Below are 24,684 nucleotides of genomic sequence, written 5' to 3' on the forward strand. Positions count from 1 at the left end.
AGTTTTCCTTCCTACCTAAGGGTCCTTCCACACTGCCCCTTTATCCCAGGATCTGATTCCAGATTATCTGTTTATCCCAGGCTATCTGGCAATGGGCAATCATATATTCCGGTTTAAAGCAGATAAGCAGACGGTCCGGAAGTTTCAAATAGTCCAAAGTACAGCAGCCAGGTTGTCAACAGGAGCGGCACTCAGGGAGCAAACAGCCTCCTTATTGCGCCAGCTCCACTGGCTACCAGTTTGCTACCAGGCCCAATTCAAAGTGCTGGCTTTGGCCAATAAAGCTCTAAACGGTTCTGGCCCAACTTATCTCCCCTTACGAACCACTGAGGACTTAAAGATCATCTGGGGAGGCCCTGCTCTCAGTCCTGCCTTTGTCACAAGTACGTTTGGCGGGGACAAGAGACAGGGCCTTCTCAGTGGTGGCCCCTCAGCTATGGAACACCCTCCCTAGGGAGATCAGATCTGCTCCCTCCCTCTTGACATTTCGGAGGCAAGTTAAACATGGCTATTCGAGCAAGTGTTTACAAATACAGAGTAGCTAATATAGGAAATCGAATGACCTGACAATGGAATTGGACAATGCTTGAGAATAATGAGACGCTGATGATGTTGTTTTTATTGCTTTGGTGATGTCTTATACTGTTTAATGTTTTTTATCTATATTATGTGTTATGTATATTGATTTGTTGGAAACCGCCTTGAGTCACCAATTTTCTGAGAAAGGCAGTATACAAATAATAAATAAATAAATAAATAATCTGGGATCAGATCCTAGGAAAAGAGTAGGGCTGGGCGGTTTCGTTTCGTTAATTCGTAATTCGTTAATAATTCGTTAATTTTTTCAATTACAAAATGATAACGAACCATTCTGGAGCAATTATTAAAAAAAACGAATTTTCAAAAACGTTTTGTAAATGCTTCGTATTTCGATATTGTATTCGTTTCGTTATTGTTTTGAGGTCGTTTCGTTATTATTTCCACATGTCTGGGCCAGTTTTATGGTTTAATTAGTGAAAGAAAATTATAATATCACACCAACAGTCAACAACAGAGGGAGAGGGAAGCTTCAGAAGTTTTTGGAGGTTTTTTAGCGTATTTCGCGGTCGCGTCCGCCATTAACGAATCGATTCGTTATTGTTTCGGAAATCGATTCGTTAATTTTTTACCATTTACGAAATTTCGTAAATATCAAACTTTTTAAAAGGAAAATTTTGTAATTATTTTAAATATCAAAACAAAAAAACACCCCAAATACAAATCGATTTTAGAAACAAATTTTTCCGTTGTTACCCAGGCCTAGAAAAGAGCTGTGTGGAAGAGCCCTACATTTCTGTAAGGTCTGGGGACACTCAATTCAAATCACTTGACAAATTTCCATTACATGCTTAAGTACCCTTTAACATTGCTGGATACAATTGCCTGTGCTTTTACCATTAAAGTATGTATGTGTATATGTATTCCCCTATATGCTTCTGTTAGCATCTTTAACAAACTATCATTCCTGCTATTTTAAAAAATAATTTCTCCCATGTCCTTCCCCATACTTAGCTGTTTTACTTTCCTCCTATAAATTCTTATGTACACATGTTTATTCCAGTGACCTTCTTTGTGCATTGCCTAAATTGCTGACACATGGGTATGTTCGGATTCATTCATTAAACAGTTTTTATTACTGAAACTTTACCAGAAATGTGTGTGTGTAATTGTGTATACACGCACATGTGTGTGCACACACACCTGTTGATTTATAGTGACCTCCTTTCTTTCATTGTGTTTTCTTAGGCAAGGAAAGCTCAGAAGTCATTTTGTCTTCCTCTGAAATATAGTCTACAGCCTGGTATTCATGGATGGTCTCCTATCCAAGTAAAGCAGGGCTGATCTTCCCTGGCTTCCATCATTAGATGGGAGCTAGAGCCTTTAGGGTATATACTTGGAGAAAGTGCAGAAAATACAAAACTAAAGAGTCAAGAATTAACATACACACGTTATTTCTTCTCATATGCTTTACAAATAATAGTTGAAAGGTTAACCTTCCCAGCCTTCCATCCAACTTGCATTCATTGGCAGACTCACATCTAAATACTAACCAGGACTGACCATGTTTAGTTTCTATGATCAGACAAGGTCTCGTGCCTTTAGGATAGTTAGACCTCAAAAACATTGAGGAAGACAACTGCATACACATAGAGAGAAGCACTCATTGCATGCAGCTTGGGACCTGTGGGCCATCCTTGTCCTATTCTGGCCATTTCTAAACAACATGCAAATCTGACAGTTTCTTCCCTTTCCAATTCTCTTGTGTAGGGGCTTCTTGAAATTGCAACTATAAATCAGAGCAGCCCTTATTTGGCTAATAAAAACTTTATTTGCACATGTGAAGTCAATAAGAAGTCGCCTTCTCTTTGTAATAAGATTTCAATGCAATTAATTGGGATGGGGACAGGGGACCAGGGATTTACTGCTATTCCATGAGGCTGCTGGCTGCTATCACATGGAGCAATAAAGGCCCCATTTGCATCTCATTAAGCCCAGGAAGGTGAGACAGAAGGAGCTTCCTTGTGTTTGCCAAGTATGCGAAGAGATAGAACGATCTCTGAGAAATAGAAACCGTGCATGGAAGCATCAAAGCCTTTGCTTCCAATTAAATTGAGCAGCAACAAAGGGATGCCGGAAGAGGGAGGAAATGACTGAAGGTGCTTTTGAGAAGGATGGCATACCTTCCTCCTACCTCAATATGTACTCTTCAGTTGAAGGCATCCCTTTCTCTGAGTTTCAAAGGTTATTTTAAAAAATAATTAGTTAGTTATAATTCCAGACATCCTCCCCCAAACCATAGTTAGCTAAATTTTTCACCAACCCATGTTTTGAAGACTAAAATTTGCTTCAGTGGGTGGGTGTCTACAATATGCTCCACATTTTGTGGAGCGGCTTTTATCTCAGATCTGGGATACACTGACATCTGCTGTGGTGCATTTTTGGACTGAATGTGAACTTTCCCATGACTTTTTAATGCTCTATATCCTCTTAAATGTGCATTGTATCCAGAGGCGGCCCTAGGTAATTTTCAATGGTAAGTAAACAGTATTTTGGCGCCCCCCCCCCCAACCAATCATTGATATATATTTTCTGTTCATCGTGGGAGTTCTGTGTGCCATATTTGGTTCAATTCCATCATTGGTGGAGTTCAGAATGCTCTTTGATTGTAGGTGAACTATACATTTCAGTAACTACAGTTGCCGCACTTGCTCCCTTGCCTGGCCCACTTTGGGTCCGGAGGCATGCCTGAAACCCGGCATGTGCACCAAAAGTCACCTCTTCTCCTGACTTTCTCCTCAGCCATTGGGACCAAGAGAGAGAGAGAGAGAGAGACAGAGGTGGAGATGCCCACATTTCCTGAAGGTAGGCGCAAAAACAAAGGAGGGAGCGGAGGTGGGAGATACCTCCAGCCGGAGGGTCTCTCTCTCTTTCTCTCTCTCTTGGTCCCAATGGCTGAAGAGAAAGTCAGGAGAAGAGGCGACTTTTGGTGCGCACGCTGGGGTCTTCAGACACACCTCCAGACCCGAAGCAGGCCAGGCACGGTGGCTCCGCCCCTTGGCCCACCCGCGGATTGGGGAGAGGAGAGGAGGCGGGTGGAGTGCCGGGGGATCAGGAAAGGGAGCCGGTCATGGGGAAGGGATCGAACGCGGAGAACGATTGAGCGCTGGCTCTGCTCGCGCACCTGTTGGCCGGGTGGAGCAGGAACAAGAGGGGCTAGGCGAGGCTCAAGAGCCCAGCCCCTTTGGGAAGAGGATCGCCTGGCAGCGAGGCAAGAAAGCTGAGGCTCCCCCCGGACTGCTAGGGCTGTTGTGAGCTGAGGAGGTGCTCCTCAAGTGGCGGCGAGGGGCATTTACAGAGGTGCCTCTGCACCCCAGGCAAAAAAAAAGTGTTCTGCGACTGCTTATTTCGAGTAATGGTTGAGCCGCCCTATTGTATCATGCATTGGCAGCATCCATTTTGTGGTCACCATGATTTTGAGTAGTCTTGAAAATGATTATAGTGTCAACATCGACATACATACATAAGAATAAAGGAAACCTATGCATGTGTATGATCTTAACAGGTTGTCAGCCTTGCAGAGGAAGCCTCCTGCCCCTACTCCAAAGAAATAAAAATAAAACTATACATTAAATGAAATTACATACATGTTAGTTGTGAGGGGTGAGGAGTGGGGAGGTTGCATGTAGTAGTTTGGCCATATCATGGGAAAACAAAGGGTTCAAGAATATGAAAAACCATAAGAAAATGTGCAAGAATTGTCATAATTTCAGCCAGCATGGAGAATACTTTTGATATTCATCAGACAACAATGAAATAGGCAAGAATTAGCATCCCTATCTCTGAGATATGAGCACACCGTGAAACAAAAAGGAAAGGTAAATGAAAAAATGTCCATCTTTGTTTGCATTTTGGGTCAAAGTTAATATAACTGCAACCTCCATTAACAGATCTAGCCATTTCCAACCATCACCACCCCGTCCTCAAGTATTTTGCAATTTAAAATTGGGACAGCATATGGCAAACATGGGAATCCATTTTTATCCTGAGTTAGTATGTCCGCCAAAATTTCACAGATGAAAACCAGGACAGGTGTAGCCAAGCACCATCAAATTGTGATTTGATGGTGCTTGTTAAGGAGAAAGAACACACAATCGCGACTGTTTTTGCCAAACTGGGACAGTTGAAGGGTATACAATCAATGTGAGTGTAACTCATAACAGATAAGAAACACTCCACTTACTTTTTCCATCAGCTGCCGTAGTTGCCGACTGCGCAAGTCTCTTGAACAGCTGCCCTGGACAGGAATGACAGCGGTGCACAGACATTTGCCATCGGGGGCCTGAGCCGAGGTGTAGACCTGCCACCCTTCATCGGGGCTCTGGAAGAGAGTCTGCAAAGAAAAAGGAAGCACACACTACTTAGTTTTTTAAAGGGTTCAAGAACACAGGCTCATCTCCAATCTCTGGGTGTGGAAACCACGATGAATTTTATTTTACTTATCCATTTATTTAACAATGCACAAGTAAGTTGATCTCAAACTGGTAAGAAATGTCTATATCCAGCTACAAGCAGCCCTCAGCAATCACTGGAGTTAGGGACTCCTGTAAAAGTGGAAAAATAGCAAATATAAGGATTTTTTTTTTACCTGAGAGAACACTTTTCAAGGAATCTCTACGTTCTTCAACACAACTTTGTCATCAACCTCTAAAGGAAATTGACTACAAAAACACACCGGAATACTTAAATATGACTAGAGAAGTCTTCCCTCTAGGAATCTTAAGGCCTTCCAGTGCATCTCTAAGGTGGAAGCTGACCACAAAACCATGCTAAAGCATCTAGAGATCTCTAAAAGATAACACAATACTAAATATGCAATTAATCAAATCTGCAAAAGTGAAATCAGCAAATGTGGAGGGCTGATGGCATTAGTCTAAACTACAGTAAAGCAACTAAATGAACATAGTAAAGTTTCATATTTAAATCTCTCCCAATTAAATTTTAGGGCTTATCTACATGGACCAAAAACTCAACACAAATGTGTTGCTGTAAGCTTTTATGATGCACAGCAACTTACAATACGTATTCCACAAAGGACTCCTTCACATGACCATGCCATTTTACTGGCAATTGTTGACAAAAGGGGAAGCGCGTGGGGTGGCTCATGGTGCCCCACATGTCCTCCCTCCCTCCATCATAGCATGATGATGGGACAGGGTACGTCGGCACCCTATCCCCATCAAATGGGAAAAAGGGCAGCAAAGTGTGGTACTCTGCCACCCTTTCTCCCATCACATGGGGAAAAGGGGAAGAAAGTACACGTAGCTCAATCAGAAACTCCACTTCGGGAGTGGGACCTGCTGTTCTAAGTCTGATGGTGCCCCGTCCAAGTCGCAAGTAAAAATGGCAAAACAGGGTCCTAGATATCCCGGGGGGCAGGGGATCGGTTTTTGAACAAATTTTGGGGGAAAGCAGGGGATGCTCCAGAGCTTGAATGTCAAGAGTATCCCATGACTTTGAGGCTGACTAGACAGCTGGACTGGGTCCAATTTGGCCTAATCCCCTGTCTGGTGGCCACTGGGAAAGACAGTAGCTCATGCCCATGTCACCACCACTTCCAAGTGCCAAAAGGGTTTCCTTCCAAGCAGGCATGTAGCCGGGGGGGGGGGGGGGGGGGGGGCTCGGGGGGCTTCAGCCCCCCCCCCCCGAAATTTTCATGGTGGTTCGCGAAAAGGCCTTATTGGTGCATTATTTAAACTGTTATGTTTATTCATATCATGATCTGATCACCATACTCAATATATCCCATATGCATGGGGGTATTGGCGTAATGATACAAAAGGTTTGCTAGGCTAGACCCTCTTTCACTCAGACTCAGCCCCCCCCCCGGAAACTCAGCCCCCCCGAAACCCCCCCTGAAAAAAAATTCAGCCCCCCCCCCCCCCCGAAACAAAATCCTGGCTACGGGCCTGCTTCCAAGTGTCTTTCCACCACCTGTCACATCTGCCAAGTCAAACAGGGCACTCATGCAACAAGCAAGAAGAAAGGGAGATTGACATGCGCTGGATCTGGGGATGCTCTGAGCCAGATTTATCCAGAGCTAACTTGCCTAGTATAGATAAAGCCTTAAATTACCATCTTGATTTTATTTCCATGCAAGCTTAAAATGTTTTGTCACAGTTTTAGTTGAGAGGCTTCCTTGGGGATTCTAAAACATTACATTGAAAGCCTCCTTACCAAACAAAATTGTATTTTGGACTGAGAACCTCATCAAATGTAGGAATGTTACCTGACTCCTCATTGAAGAAAGCAATGAGGAAGCTGAGAAAGATGAGTCTGAAGGAGGAAATGACATGAGAAGATAGAGGACAAATCACAACTGGAGGGAACAGAGAATGATGGTTCTCTGCTTTGTACCCCACTGTGCCCCACTTTACTCCTGCCTGTCTTAAAATGGTTAATCTTTTTATAATGGATTGTTCATAGATACTTTCTTTTCTTATTTTTATACCCATATATTTATTTGGAGGGTAAGGGAAATTAGCTTGATTTTCCTCTTGCAAACAGGAAGCTGCTCAAATTGGCTTAGATGGTTTCAAAATGAATGAACCATTAACTAATCATTAAAACACACTGAGAAGCTAAAAGCAGCTGCAAACACCTGCCCTCCCCCTTCTCCCCAACTACCTGTTGATAAATAAAATTAAGGGAGCAGAGAATCAATGGCTTGTTTAAAGAGATTTGTCTTCAGCTGCTGGTAGAATACTAAGGAAGCATACATTTGCATTGAGTTGATGACCTATTAAAAGCTTGTGCTTTGGACATGGGTTATTTCAGGCCCTTCCAGACAGGGCCCAAAATGCGGGCCCTGTTGGATTTTTACCTGAGGTGTCCAAATAAAAGGATTTATTTGGGACAAAGCAGGAAAAACCCCCTTTATCCCAAATTAATTTGAAACCCCATTAGGCTTGGGCCTTCCGGAAAGGCCCGGGTCCAATGAAGTATTGGGACTGTGGGGACTGACCCATGGGTAGTCTTGCGACTACTCAGGGGTCCATCCCCACACCCCATGGGCCCGAAGAACCAAGGAGGGCACCCCCCCTCCTCAACCACCCCCAAAATCCTTAAAAATAAAGAAAAACTTACAGGGCCACCATTAGGCCTCTCTGGAGGCCACTCGGTGCACAGAAATGACATGCCAGGAAGCTGGCATGGCCCAGTAGATTTTTATTTTTAAGACTTTGGGGGGTGGGGGTGGGGGTTGGCTAGGAGCTATCCCCAAAAAATTCAGGATAACATAGGGACAACCCCTGGGCAAGCCCAGATTTTGGGGGGAAGTGTGGAGACTTAAACCTTCTTCAAAGCAGGTTTCTTTTAACCCACTCTGAAGTGTGTTTAAGCCCTATGTGGAAGTGCCCTTGAAATGTGGATGTAGTGGTTTGAGTGTTGTACTAGGATACTGTGTTTGAATCACCACTCAGAAGCCCATTAGGTGACCCAAAGCATGTTACACTCTCAGCCTCAGAGAAAGGAAAACTGTCTGAACAAATCTTGCCAAGAAAAACGTATGAGTGACTTGTCTTAGGTCTCCATAAATCAGAAACAAATTGCAGACACACAACAACTCTCTTTTTCATGTTTCGAGCTCTTCTGGGGAGGCCCTTTCCTATAAGAATCATTTTTGATAGGAAAACAGGAAAAGGCCTTTTCAGTGGTTGCTCCCAGGATCTGAAACTTCCTTCTCAGAAAAGCTGTGTTTCTAAATGCTTGTCAGACTTCCTGCATCCCACAGTTGCAGAAGAGGAGTGGGATACTGGGAGAAAAGAAGGATCAAAATTAAGTAAATATAAATAAAGATAGATAAGCTAAGAAAGTTTTGCAATATCCCTTTTTGGGTACTGTTCCATTACCCGGAGGCCACTAGGGGGAGATGGAGAGAGAAGGATAGTCCATTTTATGGGGGTGCAGAGTGGGTTAAAGAAGGAAAACATTCTTTTTCTTGTTTTCTTGTTTTTCCTCCATCCATGTCCTGGTTGTGGAGACAACACTCGTTTATGATATGGGAAGGGGAGGGGAACCAACAAAAACAGGGGAAATGTTTTTCCTACTTCAACTCCCCCCATAAATGGACTATCTCTCTCCCTCCCTCTCTCTCTCTCTAGTGACCCCTTGTGGCCTCTGTTCAAACTACAAGAAAGGAGATTCCATTCTGAACATGAGGAAGAACTTCCTGATTGTGAGAGCTGTTCAGCAGTGGAACTCTCTGCCCCGGAGTGTGGTGGAGGCACCTTCTCTGGAGGCTTTTAAATAGAGGCTGTATGGCCATCTGTGAGGGGTGCTTTGAATGCAATATTCCTGCTTCTTGGCAGGGGGTTGGACTGGATGGCCCATGAAGTCTCTTCCAACTCTATTATTCTATGATTCTATGAATGGAACAGTATCAGAATTTGCTTTTAGAATTTCATGCAGTAAAGTCCTTGGAAATGAAATGTCTTACTCTTGTTCCTTCTCTGCCCGTTCTCCATACCCTTCTGGAAATGGGAAACTAAAGAAGTAAAGGATGCCAGGCTCCACCAGCAAAACAGTCTGCTGTATGATGTGCCGTTTGTCTCCATTCACTTTTCTCAGCTTCACACTCACCCACGCCCATGTCACAACACATGGTATCTCTGTAAATATTTGTTGGCAGGATGAAGATTTAGACAAATTACATACTGTTGGCATCACACACTCCCACTCCCCTTATGCAACGGTTGGATGTGGGGAAGTCTGGGAAGCATTTTGAAACACAGACACACACAAATGGCAGTTATGTTAATATGCTTCTATTAAGCAAAAATATATACTGATTATAAGGGGTGGGGATTTTTTCACAATGTATTTATAATTCTGTTTGTTTTCATGATTAAAGGCCTCATTCATTTCATTATTCATTTACTGAAAGCCAGCTTGTGTTATTATTCATTCATTTTATTCCATTCATCTTCAGTTTCATATTTTCCTTTTCTTTTTTTCTTTTTTACTGCTGCTGGCAATGGAAGCAAAGCTCATTTCAAGGAGTCCCTTCTTGTAGCTGCCCTCTTATTTTTGCAGAGTGCTTTAGTCATAATTTGGTGTGTGTGTGTCTGTGTAAGAGAGAGAGAGAGGGAGGGAGGGAGAATGCCAGTGAATGCCACCTTTATCTTTCAAAATGCTTTGGGATGAAATAATATTTAAGGTGCTTTGATGAACCTAAATGGCAGCAACCGGAGACATCTGCTTAGCCCAGCTTTCCTGATGTTGGGCATAGTTCCCTCATATTAAGAACAAATTTGTAGAGGATGGTTGTGACAGGTATTTGAAAACGTAACACATTCCCATCCATTTGCTGCAGATGGTATTTGTACTTTTGGAAATGAAAATAAAGCTGATTGTGGTCTATCCAGTTCCATGTTCCATATTTTGCCAGTTTTAATGGGGTTTATGTATGGACTTTTCATTGTTCTTGTCATGGTTTTAAATGCTTATATAGTATAGTTTTGAAATGCTGATACTTTTCCTGTCAGGACTTGAGAAACTGCAAGTTGCTTCTGGTGTGAGAGAATTGGCCATCTGCAAGGACACTGCCCAGGGGATGTCTGGATGTTTTGCCATTTGTTGGGAGGCTTCTCTCATGTCCCTGTATGGGAACCTGGAGCTGACAGATGGGCGCTCACCTCGCTTCCCGGATTCAAACACTGACCTTTCGGTCAGCAGTCCTGCTAGCACAAGATTTAACCCATTATGCCATCTGGGGCTCCTTGAAATGCTGATGCTTTAAAATGACCACTTCCTTAATTTAAAAAATACTTTATATTCCTCCTTTAAAAAAATTGTTGACAAATTTTAATATCACATGTAATACTTTCATTACAAGAAATAATAGACTGTGTGTGTATACACACACCCTTCTCACCAAACACAAAACACAAAAACAATAATAAATGGTACATCATTCCTATCCCCACCACCCATTAAAATTGAATTCTCACTATTCGCTGACTGCAGTATTCGAATCTACACAATATTCTTCCACGCTAAACTAGATCTATTATATTTACTATTCTAAATAAAATATTATGTTCTCTGTACATCAAAGCCAATAGTTACAATGTCTCCTTTCCCCTTCATTACATTGCATAACTTGTATTGTGATTTGGTGTTGCACCAGAGCTGTAACTGGTATATAAAAGAATAAATATCTTACAAAACTACAAATCCCAGGATTCCATACCATCAAGCAATGCCAAGTAAAGTAGTGTAAAACTCTTATAATTCTACAATATGGATTGGATACACTCTGAATCTGAATACTACAACTGAGCTCTTACACAGAACACCCTCCACCCCCATCTATGTTATTGTCACTTAAGATCTCACCAGACAGGCAGGTGGTAAGAGGGGGAACATGGAGGGGATAGTCCTCCTTCATTCCCTATAATCTTTCCTTGTCTTCTGGGATGGCCTGCCATTCCCGTCCTTTCCCCACTTCCATCTTCTTCAATGAGGAATCAGATAACACCTGATTGCTGCAAAGCCACTCTGGGCTCCATTTCTCTCAATTGCTGAAACAGAGCTTCACAGATTCCCACCAGAAGTCATCCAGTGTCATGGAATGGGGCTCCGTGGGACTCTGTTCCAACAACATTGAGAAATGAGAGGATGAAGAAAAGACTGTGTCTGATAAGACTGTGTCAGGGGTGCTTTGAATGTGATTTTCATGCTTCTGGGCAAGGGGTTGGATTGGATGGCCCACAAGGTCTCTTCCAACTCAATGATTCTATTATTCTAAGTTCCTTAGAATAGAAGTTCCTTATAAGAGAGCATAAGGCACAGCCCAAGCCAGTATAAGAGCTATGAGATAGTCTTCCTTTGATTGTATTCTGCTTTTACTACATTGTATGCCACCTTGAACACCAAGCTGGAACAATGGTGGGATAGTAATGAATGAATGAATGAATGAATGAAGAAAGAAAGAAAGAAAGAATACCATTTAGCAGGGACACATTAAAGATAACAAAAAAAAGTAAAGAATGCAATTGCACCATACAAAAAGTAATGCATAGCCACATTTAAGTTACAACTACAGCATAGAGTAGTTTTTGTCACCTGTTGTGAAAATGAACTAATTTTATGTATAACTAGCTGTTTATACATGAGCCAGCATGGTGTAGTGATTTGAATACTGGACAAGTACATTGGGAGACCTGCTCTGCCATATAAACCCACTGGAAGACCTTTGCATGTCACACTCTCTCAGCCTCTCAGGCAAACCTTCCTCTGTGATAGTTTTGCCCTAAAGTCTCCATAAGTCAGAAACAACTTGCATACAAGAAACCCTCCCATACAAACCTGTCCTTTTTTTGAGCTTTTCTGCAGAGGCCCTCCTCTCTATCCTGCCACCTTCTCAGCTTCAAAGGAAGGCACAGGCAAACCCACTCTGAGAAATTCTTGCCAAGAAAATGCTTTACACTCACCATAAGTCACAAATGACTTGAAAGCATGCAACATCAACATGTTGTTTTCAAATTAATTACCTGAAAGTTCAATAAGAAGAAAACCTCCTTCCCCCCTCAATAAAAAACGCATCAAAGCTATAGTCTTATTTATTTATTTATTTATTTATTGCAGATATTTGTACCTTGCCCTTCTCAACCCTCGGGACGAGGGGGGGGGGGACTCAGGGTGGCTTCCAGCCGGCAACAATTCGATGCCTCAAATGTTCACATAATAAAATACATAATAAAATCGAATAATTATATACATTTAGAACATTAAATCACAGTAATTAATTAAAATCTGTTCCTATTTCAATAACAGCCTGGTGGCCTTATCTGAGCTGAATTCTGTAGTTAGAGACTCCATCAAGCATGTCCATAGTCCATTTCCATAGCAATTGTCATCATTGTCATTGTCAGCAAGATTATCCGAAGGCCTGGTCCCACATCCATGTTTTTAACTTCTTTCTAAAGGAAAGGAGGGACATCGATGATCTAATTTCACTGGGAAGTGAATTCCACAGGCTGGAGGCCACCACCAAGAACGCCCTGTCCCTTGTCTCCGCCAAGCGCCTTTGCGACAGAGGCGGGGCCAAGAGTAGGGCCTCCCCAGAAGATCTTAAACTCTGAGGTGGGACATAGAAGGAGAAACGTTGGGACAGGTACACTGGGCCAGAACTGTTTAGGGTTTTATAGGTCAAGACCAGCACTTTGAATTGTGCTTGCAGCCAGTAGACCTGACATAACAGGGGGGTGGTGTGCTCCCTGTATGACGCTCCAGTGAGTAGTCTAGCTGCCGCCCACTGAACTAGTTGGAGTTTCCAAACAGTCTTCAAAGGCAACCCCACGTAGAGCGTGTTGCAGTAATCTATTCGGGATGTAACAAGACTTGGTTCTCCTTCTTGGTCTCACTGGCGTGCAACCAAATGATTGGTATGTAAAATGGAATGCGGGGAACTGACAGAAGTAGGGAATTGGTTGTTATCACATATACTGTACTAGGAGCTGTGAGTACTGTCAAATAAAAGTGTTTGACAAAGACAAGGAGGAAAAAGCCCTTGAGCATGGTGCAGTTTGATGATCACTCCAACTCCTTCTCTCTGTTGGAGTGCTTGAGGGGTGTGGAATGCCCTGGGGTTATAGGCCATGAGAGCACAGCTTGTCACAACATTTTCATCCCAAGTCAGCACCTCGCGGGCCCTCCTTTCCCCTTGCTTCTGGGATGAGGAAGCGCTCGGAGGGCTGCCTCTCCTTTTCTAATCCGCACCAGCAGAGCACCACAGTTCTTAAAAATCACTTGACTTCTTGGTTAACTAAAAATGGAGCGGCAAAAGGCTATTTTTAGTTCTCGCTTGCCTCGGGACATGCCGAACACACGTAATGAGTTGTGGCGTGACCTATTCTGTCCTCTCCTGTTATGTCGTGATGCTTCATCACCCATTTTGGCTGTCTTCTCCGCACCCCTCCATTTTGGTATCTTTAAAAAGGCATCTGCTAAGGAATCAAAGGGGACAGAGCAGAAGAGCGAAAGGGAGAAAGTCAGCCAGACCAAACTCTGCTTCCATGCAGAGAAGGAAGGGCTCTATAGTTCCTCCCATCACTTCATGCATAAACTGAGAACGCCTCTTGGGAAGCTGAGCAGAAGGAGAAGGCCTTCAAGGGAGGGGCAGAGGGTACGGCGTGTGGATGGAGAATGCAAAGTAGGTCAGATCCTTGTTAGCCAGCTGAATGTTCTCTCCTTCTGGATGTAGTACTACAGCCTGCTTACAATTGCATCACATAGTAGTGCTCATCAGCAAATGATGCCACAATGCCATGAAGATGTATCATCCAATTTAACTACTCACTAGATCCAAATTGATTTGAATCATCCCAAAGTCCAGAAGAAAGGCATTTCTGCTAGTGGGATTGGATCTACACTGCCATATAATGCAGTTTCAGAATTAGTTTAATGCAGTTAATCTGCATTCTGAAACTGCATTATTCGATAGTGAAAATCCAGCCTGATTCAACACTTCACAGTGCAACTACAGAGTTTGTTTGTGTGTGTGTGTGTGTGTGTGTGTGTGTCAGGAGCAACTGTTAAACCCTTGTGCTGGCAGAACTGAAGACTGACAGGTCACAGGTTAGAATACAGGGAGAGCGCAGATGAGCTCCCTCTATCAGCTCCAGCTCCCTATGTGGGGACATGAGAGAAGCCCCCCCCCCCCACAAGGATGATAAAACATCAAAAACATCCAGACATCCCCCAACGTCCTTGCAGACGACCAATTTTCTCACACCAGAAGCAACTTGCAACTACAGAGTGGGGTCCTATGTACATATGTATGTATGTTGCTGCTGTTCTTTTAAATAGATGTTTGTTCGGTTTAGGATGCAGATATTGTGTTCCAAAATACATGAGATCCAATGGGAAAACTAAAGACAGGAAAGTGCAGAAAAGAGAGGAAAAGCACTTTCTATGTATCCTTCTTTGTTCGGAAATATAAACAAACTAAAATCTCATCCACAACAGAATCACTGAATCATAGAATCAGAACAAACTACACAAACTATTCATTCAAACCTGATAGAATTGGAAAAGATTTCATGAGCATCTACTCCAGATTCTTCCCACCACTAAAGTATTCCTGCAAGGCAATCATCCAATGCTGGTGCATTTTAAATGATTTTGAATTATTTCCTAATTTTTTGGCATATTCAGATGTTGATCATTTCTCAGAGAGTACACAACCCTGGGGGGGGGGGGGTCTACATGTGTACATCATTAACACACCTGGGATCAGAAGGTCACATGTGATGTTATCTGAACTTTTCCTCATATTTTTCCATTGGCAATGTCTCAAAAACTAGATTTGGATAACTGAAGTTAAAAGTTATGAGACAGTGTATACCCTGCTCTGCATTTTCACACAAAATCCTCACTCTGGTGCTCAGGGTTGATATTCTTTTGTATAGCACATCACAAAAACTAGGTAAAAAGAAATTAGGTTTGCTTACAAACAACCAATAGGAATCTTGATTCAACTTGGGTTTACAAAGTGAGTTTAGTAGTGTGCCAAGTTTTGTTTCATTATGGCTTTGCACAGACCAACAAATTTGAACCTGATATATCTGAACTGTTTTTCTTAGCTTCTATTATGAACATGAGATGTTTTTCTCATTTAAATGTTCTACCAAAGACCTAAAACCACAGCAAGATCAATATAGTATCTGCCAGCATTTGTCCTTGTTGCCCAATTTAAATTTCATTTTTAAATTTCATTTTGATGTGAGTTAAGCAAGTCGGACAGTCAGGTAAGCATGTATTTAGACTAGTTGTAACTGAATGCCGCCCTCACCGTGAAATCAATAAGAGAAGCTCATCTCTGCTTAAATCCCATGGATTCACTGAGAATGTCAGTTCAGATAGCTTAATCTGGAGTTAAACCTCTGAATGAAATATCTGGATCTTAGACTGTTTACTTTTTTAGACCTAGGTCAGACCACAGCAACAAAAGAAGAGGGAGTAAAGGACTAGGATTTTGAATATATAAAAGCATAACACAAACTTTATTACAGTACATAAAAATAAAGATGCTTAAGCTCACTTTACCCAATTTTTGCCTTTATTTTCATTCTTTCTTTTTCTTGGCTTTGATATTAGATAAGTCACAATATATTTCTAATATTCTTGTTGAAATGCCCATCAGGGTTGTTTTAATGACTGATGCCTTTGGAGCAAGGATCTTCTTTTACAAATTTAGTAGTGTCCCACCATGGTGGGAGATGTAGTTTATCCACACCCAGAGAGCAGTGTGAACCCAAATGACGATGGATCTAGACCAATCTTGGCATGCATACCCAACATGGCCAACTTTGAATACTGGTGTGGTTTGGGGAGATTAACCTTGAATTTTAGGACTTGTAATTCCGCTACATCCAGAGAGCACTATGAACCCAAACGACGATGGATCTGGACCAAATCTGACATGCATACCTGATATGTACATCTTTGTTAACTGGTGGGGTTTGGAGAGAACTGACATTGAATTTAGGAAGTTATAGCACATTCCCATCCAAAGAACCCTGTGAACCAAATGATTATGGATTTCAACCAAATTTAGCACACAGGCCCAACATGACTAACTTTGAATACAGGTGGAATTGGAACAATGACAGATGATGATGGGAGTTGTAGTTTACCCATATTCGTATGCATTTTCTAGTGGGTCTGTTCTTAAAATCCAAAAGCCAACAAAAATACTTTGTGTTGCCAAGACTTCATGGACAGAATCTCTGGGCTGCTGTGAGTTTTTCGGGCTGTATGACCATGTTCTAGAAGCATTCTGGAACATGGCCATACAGCCCAGAAAACTCATAGCAACCCAATGAATACTTTGTTTATTGTAATAAAAGACCTAACCCAGGCATTGCTGGGTACCTAAGCTAATACAATTTAAAGAAATATGTCATCATAGTGGTGGAACAGGGAGGAGGGGAGCTTGTCTTTGCACAGTTACAATTTTAGCAACTTCTCTGGGACAAGAATCCCACCAACCTGCTCCAGTCAGAGTTCTTGCAGAGGAAGGAGAGGCAGTATGAGGTCACTGAACTGTTATACATTCATTTCTCTCTCATACAGTGCTGTTCTTGTTCTAAATTTAGCTGGGAACAGCAGATTTCTGCTGACCCGATTGCCTACCTAGGGACCACCGCACTACTTCTCAATTTGTTTGTTTTCTTGCTTTACTTCTGACTTCTGGTCTTGATTTGAGTACTTCAATGTATCTGCTATTGAGCTCTTGGACCAAGGTGGCTCCATGAGAACACTGAGGATGTTTTTATGGCCCCTGACACTTTCAGAATCTTGACTGGGTTTTTTAAAAATCAAAAACTTGTGAATTGCTGCTCTTGGGGGTTTCCAGGGCAAGTTTGCCTTTAATGAGGTTTGAGAGCCAGAAATGAACTTTAGGTCAACTTAGGGGTTTATGTTTTATTGTTTGGATGCTTTGGACAATCCCTAGGCATAAAAGTTTTCAGAAATGTCTCAGTTGTCCACTTCTGTCTCAGGGGCTCTTCTGATGATGCATCCCTATTATTATGGGAGCTGTTACTGCTTGGAAAGAGTGCCTTATTTTCTCCATTTCTGTGTCTTTCTGTTCTGTGGGCTTCTACCAGCACACAATATGTGCTGTGATATATGGCTAAGCAGTGAGCATATAGCACAGCATGATCAAAGACATTGGTTGTCGATCTGTGGGTCCCCAGGTGTTTTGTCCTACAACTCCCAGAAATCCCAGCCAGTTTACCAGCTGTTAGGATCTCTGGGAATTGAAGGCCAAAACATCTGGGGACCCACAGGTTGAGACCCACTGATTTATAACCATATATTAAAATTATATTTAATTAAAAAAAAAACAATGGTAATGATGGCAATCAGAAAATGTTGATGAAACTATCTCTTTCCATGTGTTGTCGAAGCCTATCATGGCCAGAATCACTGAATTACTGTGAGTTTTCCAGGCTATATGGCCATGTTCAAGAAGCATTCTCTTCCGACATTTCACCCATATCTATGGCAGACATCCTCAGAGGTTGAGGGGTCTGTGGGAAACTAGGCAAGTGAGGTTTATATATCTGTGGAATGTCTAGGGTAGGAGAAAGAACTCTTGTCTGTTGGAGGTGTGTGAATGTTTTAAATGAGAAGCTTGATTAGCATTGAATAGCCTTGCAGCTTCAAAGCCTGGCTGCTTCCTGGCTGGGGGAATACTTTGTTGGGAGGTGTTAACTGGCCTTGATTGTTTCCTGTCTGGAATTCCCCTGCTTTGTCTCTTTCCAATTGGGCAAGTCAATTGTTCAGGATAAACCATCATACAATTTCATGCATTTGTGCAATAATACTTTTTAAAACCCTAAAAAAATATTGCTCCTTTGATGATCTGAAAATCCAATTCTTGGTTTGGATTTGGATTATGGATTGGGTCAATTTGAGTCTGAATCATTCCAAACTGTGTCGGAGCCCAATCTGTTTTGCAGAATCAGGCTCAGAACATAACTGAGGAACCGATTTGTATCTTTATTCTGAACCACTTTTTTCCGAGAGTACTTCTTTTAAGTTAGTATCAGTACAAATTGCATAAGCTTCAGGAATTAAGAAGAAAAATGTGAGATTTTACATCCCACTATTCAGTCAAATGAATGAAACCTCAAAACAGATGTCTTTTTCACATTAAAGAAAGGGTTTTTATAAAAAAAATTGTCTTAATTGGAGGAACAAAAATATCTAACCTCTGCTAAGTATGAGGCTATGCTAGTGAAGAAATTGGAGAACATATTTTGCTGAGTTTATCCATTAGAAAATGTCTGCAGTAAACCACAAAAATGCCTATTTGTATGGGGAAAGAATGATTTACTTATGGATATTTGAAACTACATCTGGAAGGAAATTCATGGATATGCAGCCTGCATTTCATTAAGGGAGAATTGCCTTAAAATGTGAACACAATGGTATTTCGTGCTTTGAAAGATAGCGAAAAAAATCTATACTGATAATAGAGATCACGGTTGGAGATATAAGAAACGAGAAAGTGATTACTTCCATTAACAGTGGAATTTTCCACTGCAATTACATTTTGGATATTAATTATAAAAAGCAATTCAAAACCCCTTTCCGATTAATCTACTTTCAGATCCCAGAATACATTTATTAAAAGGCCTGAAAGGTATGGTATTAAAAGATAAAAGAAGTATTTTTTTCATAAGATGAGGGCGAAATTAATTATTGCAAATACCAGTTAAGAAATGAGAAACCCGGGTCAGCCGGAATGATGTATAAAAACTCTCAAGATCTTGAAAACCTTGAGTAAAATCATTTGGTATATCTATTTGAGATAAGGAAAATTAGATGTTGAAAAGGAATAACTATGAAAAGGAATAAAAACATTTTGAGTGTTTAAGGGCTTCTGAAAAACAACATTCCACAAGTAATATTTTCCCATTTTATGTTTCTTTTGACTTTTCCTTCAATTACTTTCTGGGGTTAAATGTATGTTTGTTTCTTCCATGTATCTTATTCTCTCCCTCCCTCTCCTCTCCTTCATTGCTCTTCGGCTGCATATGTTCCCCTCCCCCTTTCCCTTAATATTATAAATTTAATACTATAAATAATATTAAAAGTTAATAACCACTCTTAAAGGGCATACTACTTCTAATAGCTGATTCTGTGCGAGTCTAAATAGCCTTCTGTTGGAGTTTGCATGCTTAATGTAATTTTGAAAAGTGAAATTAAAAAGAAAATACCACCTAAGAATGGACAACATTCCCCTGAAATATCTCACTGGTCTCATTAAATCTCTTTATTTCCCCTCAAAAGTTTGCAGTTATTTGCTGGGAACGGACTTTTCACAATCATCTCAAGTTTGTTCTTAATGAAAATTCCAGGGCCGGGATAAATAAATGTGATGTTTCCTCAGACAAGCTGTGGCTAAATCTGGTCAGAACTTTATTGGCTTCCTACTGAATTCTCCATAAAGTAGAATTCAACTGCCAAACACGGCTTCAGTTACACTTCATCTAGATCAGTGGTTCTCAACCTGTGGGTCCCCAGATGTTTTGACCTTCAACTCCTAGAAATCCGAACAGATCATAAACTGGCTGGGATTTCTGGGAGTTGTAGGCCAAAACACCTGAGGACCCACAGGTTGAGAACTACTGATCTAGAACAATGTTGTGTCTAGTTCTGGGCACCACAATTCAAGAAGGATATTAACAAGATGGACCAAGTCCAAAGAAGGGCAACCAAAATGGTAAAAGGTCTTGAAACCAAGCCTTAGGCTTCAGGAGCTTGGTATGTTTCACCTGGATTAGAGTAGTTTAAGAGAGGACATGATAACCATGCTTAAATATTTGAAAGTATGTTATACTGAGGAAGAAACAAGCTTGTTTTCTGAGGCTCTAGGGCAAACCTGCACAACCCGTGACTCTCCAGGTATTTAGGAGTCTAACTCCCATAAGTCCTAGTCAGCTTGTCCAATGGTCAGGAATTCTGTTTTCAGACTGGCCTAATTCTACAGTGTAGATTCACCTTTAGACTAAAGGAGGAGCATAGTCTGGGAAACACTGTATTAGTGTAACCTTGTCTCCTCAGAAAAGGGATGATGCAGAACAGCTTTAAATTGTTATGATCTGTTTTAAATAGTTTTAGACTGGGAGAGAATGCCTCTAGACCATGGCCATATAGCCCGAAAAACCCTACAACAACCCAGTGATTCTAGCCATTAAGCCTTCGACAATACATAGTTTTAGACTGCCTTTCCTTATTAAAAACATTCAATATGTCTGTAGCCTTGCAAAATCATGTTGTTTTTGTTGTTATTTATATTGGTTTTAATCGGCCAAGTTGTCTTAAAATCTTTAGGTGTAGAATAAGGTATAAATATATAAATAAATATATATTTTAATAGGTAAAGAAACAAACTATTTGCGCCTATTGCTACCAGTGTTTACCTCTTTGCTGGAACTAAGCACAGTATTCCAGGGAAGGTCTGCCAGTATTCCATATATCCCAAACCTGATCTCCAGTATGTAGAAACTGGGTGTTGGAAAGATGTCGAGTCTCATGCCTTTGAAAAGTCATTGAACACAGCAGCAATTCAGAAACCATGGTGATTTAAAATACACAGGAAACAGATCTTCAAAAACTCATGTAAAGATTTAAAATGATTGTTGAAAAGGACTTGAAATACATCTAAAGTACTTGTTGAAGAAAAATTGTCCTGTCACTAACAGATTTCAGCAAATAAGGAGGGGAAAGTGCAAACAAGCTGTTGAAGCATTTATCCATAGTCAGAACAACACAATCCATTAGGACTCAAGCATTGGCTGTTCTCTAGCACAAATAAGCAAAAGAGAAGAACCATATTCTCAAAAAAATGTTATTCTAGAAGTATGAACCAAAACTTAGTAAGAAGTAAGACCCACTGAAATTACTGCACCAAGAGAGCGGTGCTACTTTGATCATTACCATTAGGAATTCCCTTTGGGCTCTCTGGTCCAGGCACAGACTAGGTCAGCATTCCAAAAACACTGATCCCCCGAAATCAGCAGAGTACACAACCTAGAAGCTCTAGCCAGCATAGGCTAATCGTAAAGGATTGGCAAAGACATAGCCTAACAATATTCAGGGCCTTGAGAATACAAACTATTGAGCTTGAGTGACCAGACATATGGAGCTTGCATAGGGTTAGTGCATAAAATATTTACTGAAACCAAATCCTCTATTCTTTTTGACAAAGCAGTCATAATTCAATTAAAAAGGTTAACTCAAAGGACAAATACCTGGCATCTTCCAAAATCTAGTCCTTGCACTTTACTACTGTTCCCTACCCAGAAATATAGTGTTCTATGTCATATTGCCCTCTACTCCTAATTCTGTCATCTGGCTTTTGCACTTTATCCATCAGTCCTGTCCTCACAACTGATTTGCACCAGCCCATTGCCCAAGCTCTATTATTATTACTATTTCAGGCCATTGGTAATTTGTTTGATGGTTGTTTTTATACTGTGTTATGTTGTTGTTGTTTTATGTTGCTTTATGATGTTGTCTATTTTAACTATGCTGATATTTTAACTATGTTGATCAGGCTTGTGCCCATGCAAGCTGCTTCAAGTCCCTTCGGGGAGATGGAGGTGGGATACAAAAATAAAGTTATTATTATTATTATTATTATTATTATTATTATTATTATTATTTGAAACACAAAAAGATGAATACACAGCAAACAAAATCACTATGCTGGCTGTTGTATTGGATTATTATTATTATTATTATTATTATTATTATTATATTGTCGAAAGCTTTCATGGCCGGAATCACTGGGTTGTTGTAGGTTTTGTTGGGCTATATGGCCATGGAGAAATGCCTCTAGAACATGGCCATATAGCCTGGAAAACCTACAATAACCCATTATTATTATTATTATTATTATTAGTAGTAGTAGTAGTAGTAGTAGTAGTCATATAAACATATGTCTACGAGGAGGGCCAGGTATTTCTTAGGGGAAAACCATGAACATCCAATCAAGCTATAAGCAGAGGTAAAGGGACAGCTTTGATGGTCATGAGTTTTCAACCCACTGATTCTTTGTGGGCGGGATAACGTCGGTGGAATTCCCTCCTAACCAATGCTACCTGATGCCCTCCATGTCAGCAGGATAGTGGATCTTGCTTCCTATTTTAAGGACTCAAAGAACTCCTTTAAAGTTAAAAATAAAATCTAGAGTGGCTTAACAACCCACCTACATGGAGCCCATCAGACAAAACTGGCTCAAATATTACAGATTACAATGTATGGACCTCTGCTTCCATAGGTGACAGCAGATTGTGATATGGCAAATAAGTCACACCTGGTGAGTAGTGTAACATATACTTCCATATCTCATTAACAGAATGCAGCCGCTGTGTGTCAAAAAAAGATCACAATTGCTATCAAGAATCACAGCCATAAGTGGTGAGTTTTTCTTCCAAAGATGGATCAGGAATACTAGGTATAAAGAATCAAAGTCCCAGATCACCCCCAGAATTTCTTATAGGACCGCTTCTGTAGCACCAAATGTAAACCCCCCCCCCAAAAAAAACAAAACAAAAACCAAGCACGTCATTAAAAAAAACAACAACAGTAAAACAAATGTGTTTCTAGTGATTGCAGTGAAAGTCTTTCCTTGCTTTAATAAATATTTCATGTCAAAGCATGAAAGTAAGAAATTCCACTTGGAGCCTTGAAATACATATTTATGCCTTGTTATAGAGTTTTTTTTTGTTTTGTTTTGTTTTTTGGTTTAAGAAAAAGAAATTTGTTTACAGGGGCGGGGAAAACAAGCCAACCCAAGAGTGGCTGTCAGTGGATCATTTTGCTGCAGGCTATTGAAGCAGGTTGGATGAATAATAGGTTTAAGTCATTCTGCGTTTTGCAAAGGGGGGCTTTGGCTGGCCTCTTTCACCTGTGCATCTGTATTTGTGGAGATAAAAGCAAAACCAAACACGCTGAATAGAGAACGGAGTTACACAAAACATTATTTACCTATATTCACAGACCAATGAGGCAGCTTAGTACAATTCAGACTTTCTTTTTTAGACTTTATTTATTTATTGGCCACAGCTGTTCCTAGCTCAGTGGTGCTGTGAACAATATCACGGGAAAATATTGGTGCTTCTGTGGGGTTTGCTGTAGGCACTGTTGCACAATAATCATAGAGAAAGGGACATAGATATTGTTTCTCTTTCTATCAAACTGTGAGCTTGGCATCTATTGCTTCCTCCCCAGTCTGACCCAGGATGATTTGCTGCCTGAGGCAAAGAACAAACGAAAGCCCTTTGCATCCATTTCCCCATACAGTAGCAACCTGGACTGGTGTGGTTACAAGGGAGAATGAGTAATTCAAGCAATTCTATCCTGTCTGAGAGAATGTCTTTTTAAAACATGCCATTTTGCTGCTGAGCTAGTCCAAGTTGCCAAGTTAACATGATTTCAAACACAAAACAACACTGATTTTTTTCTGAAAGACTTTTTAATCAAGAATAACCATGTAAGTATAATGATCCTAACAAGATTATTTATTTAGATCTGTAATGGTAGGATTATATTTGTCCTTTTGCTTTGCAAAATCTCTTCTCATAGTAATTCATTATAGTTTAAATCAGGGGTCCTCAAACTAAGGCCCAGGGGCCAGATGCGGCCCTCCAAGGTCATTTACCGGCCCTCGCTCAGGGTCAACCTAAGTCTGAAATGACTTGAAAGCACACAACAACAACAACAACAACAACAACAACAACAACCTTATCTCATCAGCCAAAAGCAGGCCCGCCACTTCCCACTGAAATACTAATGCTTATATTTGTTAAAATTATTCTTCATTTTAATTATTGTATTGCTTTTAAGTGTTTTCTGCACTACAAATAAGATATGTGCAGTGTGCATAGGAATTCATTCATGGTTTTTTTTTTTTCCAAATTATATTCCATCCCTCCAACAGTCTGTGGGACTGTGACCTGGCCCTCTGTTTAAAAAGTTTGAGGACCTCTGGTTTAGATTATAGTCAGAGCCTCATACAGTGTTAATTAGGAATTTTCAGTTTTTAGTCTAGCACAGTGTATGAGTATTATGTCACGTTAGTTTTATTACATACATTTATTTATGTTACATAAAGCTTCTTGATTTTTTTTTCTCCTTCCTTCCTTCCTTCCTGTTGGGAATCAGGAGCTGTTAGGCTCAAAAATAACCCCCACTTGGGGGTGATTCCATAAAATATAGCGGAGTGCCAGATGCATAGTTCATAACCAGCAGAAACTTACATGTAAAGAGCAAAGACTGGTTTCCATTCAACAGGATGGAACAGGATTGCAGATCCACAACTTAATAGGATCAAAAATAATATGTTTATTAAAGACAAAAGAAATCCATTCTGGATAGGAAAGGTTCCTGGAGCTAACTAGCTTCACTGAGCTATCTTCTAAGGAAAAGAAAAAGAAAAAATAATGAAATAGCCATATCTACTACATCTTGCTTGGGCAATGGCAAGATACCTCCTCACTCTAGCAGAACAAAGGAAGAAGAGAGCCACAAAATTGAGACAGGCCGCATGGCTAGCCCAGG

General features: G+C 40.8%; 1 protein-coding gene across 3 annotated transcripts in view; it reads right to left on the reverse strand.

The window, feature by feature from the left end:
* OLFM2 (olfactomedin 2) overlaps window positions 1-24,684 on the reverse strand; it is a 275,804-nt gene that overhangs the window by 104,149 nt on the left and 146,971 nt on the right. For all 3 annotated transcript variants that reach the window (XM_060763838.2, XM_060763837.2, XM_060763836.2), the window contains exon 2: window positions 4,781-4,930. In XM_060763838.2, the coding sequence (XP_060619821.2) occupies window positions 4,781-4,930 (150 nt within the window). The remainder of the gene's footprint in view (window positions 1-4,780; window positions 4,931-24,684) is intronic.

This window comes from Anolis sagrei, chromosome 2 (assembly GCF_037176765.1).
Source record: "Anolis sagrei isolate rAnoSag1 chromosome 2, rAnoSag1.mat, whole genome shotgun sequence".
NCBI classification, from domain to species: domain Eukaryota; kingdom Metazoa; phylum Chordata; class Lepidosauria; order Squamata; family Dactyloidae; genus Anolis; species Anolis sagrei.